A 9,530-nucleotide genomic window follows, 5' to 3' on the forward strand; every position below is an offset into this window, starting at 1 on the left:
AGAGGTTGTGCAAAGAGTACAAGAGACAGGCTAGAGAGGGACTTACAGAAATAGAGAAACATAAGAAAGGGGAAAAGGAAGAAATGTAAAAGGGAAGAAGAGAGGAGGAGAAGAGGGTAGTTCTCTAAGTTAAGGCTCATGCGGATGGGTGCGGAAATGACGTGTAAAGCCACTCGTGATTTTTTCAGCATGATTTCCTGCGTCGTTTTTTTTCCCGCTGCTGCATCTAAGGCGCTGTAATCTTCCCCGCATGATAATGGTATCAGGGTGACTCACCTTGCCGCGCTGCCCGGGGCGAACGGCTGGTGTGTTGCCACGGGCGCGCGAGTTTGTTTGTCCCGAGAGAGAGAGAGAGAGAGAGAGAGAGAGAGAGAGAGAGAGAGAGAGAGAGAGAGAGAGAGAGAGAGAGAGAGAGAGAGAGAGTACTTGAACACATCATCATCAGCCTCTATGACTCCACCGCAGGACAAAGGCCTCCTTCACTTCCTCTATTTGTTGCTACCGGGTGGCAGTCATTCCAAACCATCCCGGCCAATTATAGGAATCGAAAGAAGTATTTGCCGTGGCGGTGGAAGGCGATAATAAAGTATTACAGTTATGTGCTGATACTAGTTGTTTTATTGCACCCTTTTTACATTCCTCTTTTACTCTGTTATTCCATACAATCATGTATAGAGAAACGTACACCGAAAAGAGCTTGAGTGAAATAAAAAGAAGAATGCTGAGGTATTTCAAGGAGCAAGACGCCTGTAGTGTGAAAATAGCGAGGGATGCGCAGGCGCCAGTTCGCTTGCGACCTTCATCAAGGCAACTCGTTTGCACCGTTACCTCTTCATTTATGTGCTGACTTTGCTCTCGATCACTCCCGGTGTTCCTGTGCATTCTATGGTGCCATAGTGTTCCACATTCTCACTGGTGGATTACTCTGCCTCATCTCGGCTCTTCCTCCAGGTGAGCGCCAAGCATCACAGCAAGCGAACACCACGCATGATGCAGCGGTACTTGTGCATCTTTTAGGTGTTGCATCGCACGAAGAGAGCGTGAAGTTCAAAGCGATGGGTCACCACGGTAGATGTGCCCTGCCTTACTTTAATATGTCACTGGTATCAGGTTAATCGCATGTGACAAGGTACATGTGACCTTGACGTGCCTTGATAGCGGGGCTGCAGGAAACACTGAACATAATTATTGCCAACGTATTTACTATTTATCCTTTTTTCTGTTCGCTTTTTTGTTTTGTTTTTTACAGTGAAATGACCATTTTCTTTCTGACAGTTATCGTCTGATGTAATAGAAAAAATATGTATGTTATAGCGATGTGAGCCTGATCTGTAACACAATTATAATAATGATTATAACAAACACCCTTCAGCTCAAAGCTCGTCTAGTGGCATCTGGCAGTTGTTCCCCAGCTGAATAGTGAGTGCACACACCCGTGCTTCCTCTCACGTCAGGGCGGCGGTATATATTATGTGATGCATTATCGTGCGTCTGGTAGCAAACTCACAAACACAGTGATGTTTACATATATATACATATACAAACACACACACACACACACACACACACACACACACACACACACACACATATATATATATATATATATATATATATATATATATATATATATATATATATATATATATATATATATATATATATATATATATATATATATATATATATATATATATATATATATATATATATATATATATATATATATATATATATATATATATATATATATAATCTAAGCATATAAAGTGAAAATAATTATCTTTAACTTATCTGTGACTGATGTGTTTATTTATTTATTTATTTTTTATTTATTTATTTATTTTTATTTTTTATTTTTTTTGGCCTCAAATATGTAACAGCTCTTCCGGCCAGAATTTGATGTATTTTTTTCCAAGTTGTTTACGTATGTATACTTTTTTTCTTTTACGTATGTACAGAGAAATAAGTTGTGTATGTATATATATTCTTTTTTATGTACACATTTTTTTTTCTATGTATGTATAGGTTTTTTTTCCTACGTACATATAGTTTTTTTTTCTATTTACGTATAGGTTTTTACTTTATGGACGTACGGGGATTTAAGTTGTACGAATAAGTGATTTTTTTTTTTAAGATTATGTACATACTGGTATTTAAGTTGTACAAATAGAATACTTTTGAAAGTGCGAGGATTTTCTAAAATCTCCGTACATACAGTTTTATATGTATTTATTTATCTTTTTTTTTCCATTTTCCATTCTTCACCTTCCTCCGTCATCTCCTTTCCTCATCATTTTCTTCTTATCACCTCCTCGTCATTTCCCTCCTGCCACCCTCCTACGCAGACTTAGCTTCTTCCTCTCCCACCAGTCACCAGCCTCGAGCCTCACAGAACGACCATGTGGCTGGAGGTGGTGACGGCCGTGTTGGCGGTGGTGCTGGCGACCCTCGTGTCCCTGAGGGTATGGTACAGGACTACCTCGGGCCGCTGCACGAGTAGGAAGTCCATGGTGGGCAAGACGGTCGTCATTACAGGAGCTACAGCAGGTATGTACGTGCACAGACTGACTGACTGACGAACTTGCAGTCTCTCGAACTGACTGACATGGAAATTGACAAAAATATGTTAGCATTATTATTTTTTCCTTGAAAGTGTGAGGTGGTATACTGATGACGTTTAAGAGGTGTATACCGTATAATTGCGTGTCACTAAATAAGTCAATACGCAAATCACTGCTTAAGATATTGTAAACCATTGTCATGTGTTCAAAAGCACAGTACTTGTACAGGATAACAAACATTTTCTTTCTTTCTTTTAGTTGCCTTGTGTACGTACAGAATATACAGTTTCGCCTCGCTACGATTTTTGTAGTGACTTCTTGAGATAAGATGCAAGTCTGAGATGGCTTTGAATTGTTTTGGCAGGTAATGACGCTCTTCTTGTAGTTGACTGATCTTCGCAGAGGATGAGCATGATGTGCATACATGAATTTCATCAGAGAAGTAAAACTACGAGCCACCAAACATGGGACCTTCGACATCCCTCCAGCAAAAATAAATAAATAAATAAATAAATAAATAAATGAAATGAAATAAATATAATAGTAATCAATCAATGAATCAATAAATAATTAAGTAAATAAATAATTAATTAATTAAATAAATAAAAAGAAAATAGTTATAACAGCATCAAAAGATGGGACAACGAATTGACTTTCTTTTGTAGAACTACAAATAGATGATAACAATTGGGTAAGCACACACTGCGACACACCTAACGAATGCTGCTTGATCTGCAGGGATCGGAAAGGAGACCGCCCGTGATCTACTGCGGCGCGGCGCCCGGGTCATCATCGCTTGTAGGAACCTGGAGAAAGGCTGTAGAGTGGCAAGTGAGATATAGAGGGCCACAAGTCACCCCGCGGCCACTCGTCTGTGGCTTTTTGTTTGGTTTGCTTGCATATTGACCTCAGAAGTCAGTTACAGGTGTCTCATAATGCATTCTTACATTATCAAACACTAACACAAAGTTAATTGCGTTGGCCACTAATTGGTCGGCGGCACAGGTGAGCTACAAGCCAACGGTGACTCCCGCAGCGAGGTAGTAGTGCGCCACCTGGACACCTCCGATCTGTCCTCTGTTAGGAACTTTGCCAAAGAGGTGCTGGACACCGAGAAGGCCATTCACGTGTTGGTGAGTGTGGGAATGGGGAGAAGAGAGAGAGAGAGAGAGAGAGAGAGAGAGAGAGAGAGAGAGAGAGAGAGAGAGAGAGAGAGAGAGAGAGAGAGAGAGAGAAAGTTGTTACAAAAGTCAGTTTTTTCACCTCGTCGCTTTAAGTTCTTGAATGCAGTATTATCCATAAGTTTCTCTTATAACTATATTCTTTTCTTCATCTAGATTTCTGTTAGTGCAGCATCTTGCCTGTGTACCATAACGCAGCATGCTTGTTTATCTGCCCGTCCACAGATCAACAATGCTGGCGCTGTCTTCCCGGACAAGAGACAGGTAACGGCAGATGGCCTCGAGCTGACCATGGCCACCAACTACTTCGGCCACTTCCTGTTGACCAACTTGTTATTGGGTGAACTGAACCTTCCATTCCGTTGTTGTTGGTAATACTGCTACCACTGCCTCTTTTGATGGCTTCCTGGAGTCACTACCTCAGGCATAAACCATTTACCCTCTCCTTTCTAGTACCTCACTTTTTTTATAGCACAGACTCACATTAACTTTACGTTTTTTACCGCTTCTTTGCTCTCATAACTGACTCGAGGCCTTTGTTCCACTCCGCTGGCTGACTCACTTCACATTGCCATCCCTCTGCACTCCCCAGGACGACTAAAGGAGTCAGCCCCGAGTCGTGTGGTCATCGTGTCCTCGGCGTATCACGAGTATGTCAAGAACTTGGACTTGAAGGACCTTAACTTTGAAGGCGAATCCTATACCATGATTGAGGCCTACAACAAGAGCAAGCTGTGTAACGTGTTGTTTGCCCGGGAGTTGGGCAGACAGGACGGCAGGCACTGGTGAGTTACGGTGGCTGATCAAGACCTGGTAATTGTGAGCACTTTCTTCTCCATTAAGGTTGACTCATTTTACTTATCTGGCTGAGGAGTTTGTTTGCCCCGAGAGAGAGAGAGAGAGAGAGAGAGAGAGAGAGGAGAGAGAGAGAGAGAGAGGAGAGAGAGAGGAGAGAGAGAGAGAGAGAGAGAGAGAGAGAGAGAGAGAGAGAGAGAGAGAGAGAGGAGAGAGAGAGAGAGAGGGGGGGGGTTGTTATAACCTTAAAAGGCTTTTCCATTAGAATAATTTCTTACACTCATGTTTAAAATTCCGCAGTTATTTAATATCAATTGTTCTTTTCAAGGCGCTCTGTATTTCATAAGAGAGGTGGATGGAATAGTAGATATTGTTTCCTTTTTTTTTTTATTATAACAACACGTATTTCATATTTCAGCGTCAACAAGTCATGGCCGATTGAAAGACGTCTAGAGAGTGATTTTGCTTCACTGTATATGTAGAGATCACAGGATAGTAGCATAACGGTGTCAAGGAATCTAGGGAAACACGAAAATATATTACTTCCCTTCATAAGAACATGTAGCCATATACACTACGGTCACTAATCTTTATAATTCTCTCTCTCCTCCTCCTCTTTATGCTATAATTGGACACGAGTACAGATTATAGCACCGCAACTTTGTCAAGGAATATAGGGAGATCTAGTGACATTTATATTTTTCTACTCCATTACAATACGTTGTATACTATGGTTACTAATAATCTCCTTCTTGGTATGTGTTATAATTGGACATGAGTACATATAATAGTAGTACAACTCTGTCAAAGAATATAGGGAGGTCTAGCATTATTTATTATTATTATTATTATTATTATTTATTATTATTTTTATTTCTCTTCTTAAGAACATGTAGCCTTGTACACTACGGTTACTAATATTCTTTGTCCATTTCCTCGTGCTCCTCCTCTGTATGTGTTACAATTGGGTATGGGTAGCGTATCGTAAAGGGCAATGTAAGTGTTTCCTTGCAGGTGTGACGTCCAACAGCCTTCACCCAGGCATCGTGACCACCAGCATCCTCGACAGAGTGCCCTACACCCTCGCAGGCTTCATCCTCCGCAATCTGAGTTCCTTCATCATCAAGGTGAGGCGAAAGATCCTTACGTCAATTTTAAATTTTTTTTTGTGTTTTATTAGGGGTTTTCTTGTGCGGGGTGGGAGTGGGGAGAGGATGCACTGATGGCAGATTATGATTATAATTGCTTCACACCAAGAAAACTCTCCTCAGACTGGTAATGTCACAACGATGTTCACCATGAGTTAACATGGTGACATATATATTGACAAGAGGTGACATGTATGCTGTACAACTCTCTCTCTCTCTCTCTCTCTCTCTCTCTCTCTCTCTCTCTCTCTCTCTCTCTCTCTCTCTCTCTGTATATATATATATATATATATATATATATATATATATATATATATATATATATATATATATATATATATATATATATATATATATATATATATATATATATATATAATTGACGTCATTCATTCCAGGACGCGGTCTGCGGCGCCCAGACCACCAACCACTTAGCGGTGTCGGAAGAAGTGGAGGGCGTGAGCGGCCGCTACTTCGCTGATTGCAAGGTAACGTGACCCACACGGCCACTTTCATACGGGACTCTCGCTGCTCTGACACTAATGTTATAAAGCGTGTGGGCCTCAGCTTCTGGACAAACTGTAGAAGACTGGGAAAGCATTGGTGTCAACTCAAAAAAGAACTGGTGGTAGTGAACAGCGATAGCGACAGACTTCTTATATTTCAGTGGGCATTTTTTTTTTATTGGATTTTTGTTGCCCTTGGCCAGTGTCCTTCCTACATAGAAAAAAAAAATGATATTCTTTTATAATGATGACTCGTCTAGATATGTATGTACAACACTGGCAAAGTGATTCATGGGCTGCGATTATCGTTTTTTTTTTTTTTTTTATATTAGTCATGTTAAATACAGTTTTGTAATTGTAGTTTGTATAAATGGTGTTTGACTGGTACTTCAATAATACAGTGCCTCAGGTAGGTGTGATGATTCATGCCTCCTGCTGAACATTTCATATTTCAGATGCATGCGACGTAATATCATATGAAAATTAATGCGTGTCAGTACCTAGAAAAACAAAGTGGATATTTTTCTAAGCAATCCAAGCTTTTTTTTTTCTTCATATTTATTAGAAAAGTACACTGAAGAGGTAGTTTGATGCAGTTTACTCATTGATTCATCAACACAAATAAGAACATGGAATCTGTATGCGCTCTACTCGATTTAATCTGTATTTCTAGGAGACAACCGCCTCGGAACTGGCGCGCCGCAAGGACTTGGCCACCGGTCTGTGGGAGGCCAGCGTGAAGGCTGTAGGACTGAAAGAAAACAAGATCTACTATTGACCTCCCAACCTCTGCCAGTCACCATCCAGCGGCTTCCCAGGGCTTGAATTACCCTCCACTCCTAAAGACTCGCGGAATCATCCCACACTTTCTATGTCTCATAAATCCACGCCACCTGATCCTCCTCTAATGATGATGTTTAAAAGCTTCACTCTGTCCCTTCCGTCCTTCACATGGTAAGAATGACCCATGTGCACAAGACATACACTGCAAAAAACTTGCGTATTGTTAGTGCCTTCTTGTGATTAACGTTGTTTTGCTGTCGATCCCTTGATTGTTGAACCATTTCGATAATTATACCTTTCCAGTGAAATTTGAATAAAGATATTGATCCTTGATATGGCCCTCATTAGATTAGACCATAATCCTCGGAAGGCTTATGACCCTGGTTGAGTCCCTCCTATCATTCTCCGTAATTGTTTTCGTGCTCGTGTTTTCCCTGGCCAAGCTTTTCTTCACTCCCCTGGTAAAGCTTTTTTTTTTTTCTCTGGCTATCAACATCTACCTTTCTTTGTTACTAATCACTAGTATGAATTCTATAAAGGACCATCCAATGGCGACCTTTTAAGTTTCCTTATTGTATCTTGGTTCTCCTCTCTTATGGATTTCGATGAAACCTTTAACCTTACACATATAATCATATTTTGATAAAGTCTGGCATATTTTTTTAAATTTCAAAGCTCCCGCTATACGGTTTCTATCTATGCACCATTCTCTCAAGTTTCCTTTCTCGTCGCCCTATCACTGCAGTAGTAGACGGGCTCTGTTCTCCTAAACCTATTAGGCTATTAACAGTAGTGTTCCACAAGGCTCGGTCCTATCACCCATTCTATTTGTATTATTCATAAATTATCCCCCATTAGACTTTCTGTCCTACCGATTCTTACGTTGATGAATCTATTTGTCGAAGAATGTACCAGGTTGTTTATCTCTGTAGACACTGAAGACTCAGCAGAACTAACAGCTAATGGCTGAACAAAGACAACAAACAGGAAACGATGAACACCCGCTGAGATCAAAAGATTGTCCACGACGCCTCTGTTGTGATTTAACTTTGGAAGGTTTCTTTGGGAATCCATGGGTGCATGGACTTCTGCAATTTGAATTCCTCAGGAAAAAAATCTCTGATATCTCAGCTGAAGATGCAACGGAGCGTTTATATGAGACAATTGACAGGGCAAAGAGTTTGGTGCGGCCAGTAAAGGCAGAAACAGTACTTTCACAAGTGTGAAAGAAAACAATTGCTGGTTAAGAAGAGCGAGAAGGTGCTACAGACGAATTAGATGTAGACCCGAGAGAGGAGGAGTATGTCTTCGCCCCATTACCCTTCTCGTATCTAAAATAAAAGCTCCCGTCTGACACTACCAACACTGTAAAGAACGGCCAGCACAAGGCTTTGCTTAGAAAGAGGACCAATCTTAACACGGTCTGATAAATGAGAACTGTAGAAAGTGAAGACTATCTATCATGTTACTACCAGTCTCCAAAGAGTACTCAATAAGAATTATCCAAAATTGTGATGTGTCTTGAAACTTCCCACTAGACTTCAAGTCATAGATAGGGAGGAAAAGCAGGAGCAGGCAGCGCCTTCCAGAGTTTACCAGTAAAAGAGATAAAAGACTGAGAATACTGGTTAACTCTTGCATTAAGAAAGTGGACAGAAAAGGTGTGAGGGGGAGTAGAAAGCCTTGTGCAGTGAGACCGCGTTAGGAAGGGAGGCATGTAACTAGGAAGATCAGAAGACCAGTTAGCATGAAAACAGCGATAGAGGATAGCAAAATATGCAACCTTACGGCGAAGAGAGAGGTTGAAGACAGTCAGTTATAGGAGAAGAGCTGACAAGACAAAATGCTTTTGATTCCGCCCTATTCAAAAGAGCAGGATAAGTGGAATGCGTCATCAAACATCTTGGAACAATATCAATTTCCACAGTCAACTACTACATTATTTAATTTAATTATTTCAACACTAAGATCGGTCTCTCCTAAAGATAAGATAATTCATTGCCTCAACAGCGCCTTTGTGAGCATTACAAGAAATAAAGGTCACACTGATTGGACTGACAGTCACCTTCATATATGAGACGGATACAGAGAACTACTCCAATAGGGTGGATGGCATGATAAGATAAAGATGCATATACATTAGTCTGCACAAGTATCAAGATTGTCAGCAAGCTTTCAGGATTCAGCAGGTGTCTTTCACCATTAGTAGCAGCAACAAGGAGAGCACGAGCTTCAGCCTATTCTTGCAAAGCATCATACCGAGAAGAGGCGGTCCCTTCTAGGGGGAGCTGACGCAGGGCAAAACTTGTGCTGTTCAATGCCTCAAAAATTCAATTACTTCATCAATCCACTTGACAGAATGCTCCTCAGTGGCACTCAACTTTTCTCCTGGTCTACATTGAACATATGTGGATTGTCCTTTAAAAAAAAAAAAAAAGTAAACAAATAGATAAATAAATAAATAAATAAATAAATAAATAAAACTGAAAATTGCACGTCTCTTCTGATGTTAAAAACAACCTTCATTTTATTTATTTATTTATTTCATTTATT

The 9,530-nt window shown here is 40.3% G+C and overlaps 1 protein-coding gene across 1 annotated transcript; it reads left to right on the top strand.

Moving 5' to 3' along the window:
* The first annotated feature begins 755 nt into the window (after positions 1-755).
* Positions 756-7,308, top strand: LOC135101216 (retinol dehydrogenase 12-like). Its single transcript, XM_064004836.1, is given in 10 exon segments — positions 756-951; positions 2,374-2,550; positions 3,303-3,395; positions 3,570-3,697; positions 3,971-4,085; positions 4,338-4,507; positions 4,509-4,530; positions 5,555-5,667; positions 6,087-6,176; positions 6,868-7,308. Coding segments are annotated over 10 exon segments (1,194 nt in total). The 5' UTR covers positions 756-770; the 3' UTR covers positions 6,973-7,308.
* Positions 7,309-9,530: the final 2,222 nt, after the last annotated feature.

Source organism: Scylla paramamosain, chromosome 6, assembly GCF_035594125.1.
Source record: "Scylla paramamosain isolate STU-SP2022 chromosome 6, ASM3559412v1, whole genome shotgun sequence".
In the NCBI taxonomy this organism is placed as follows: Eukaryota; Metazoa; Arthropoda; class Malacostraca; order Decapoda; family Portunidae; genus Scylla; species Scylla paramamosain.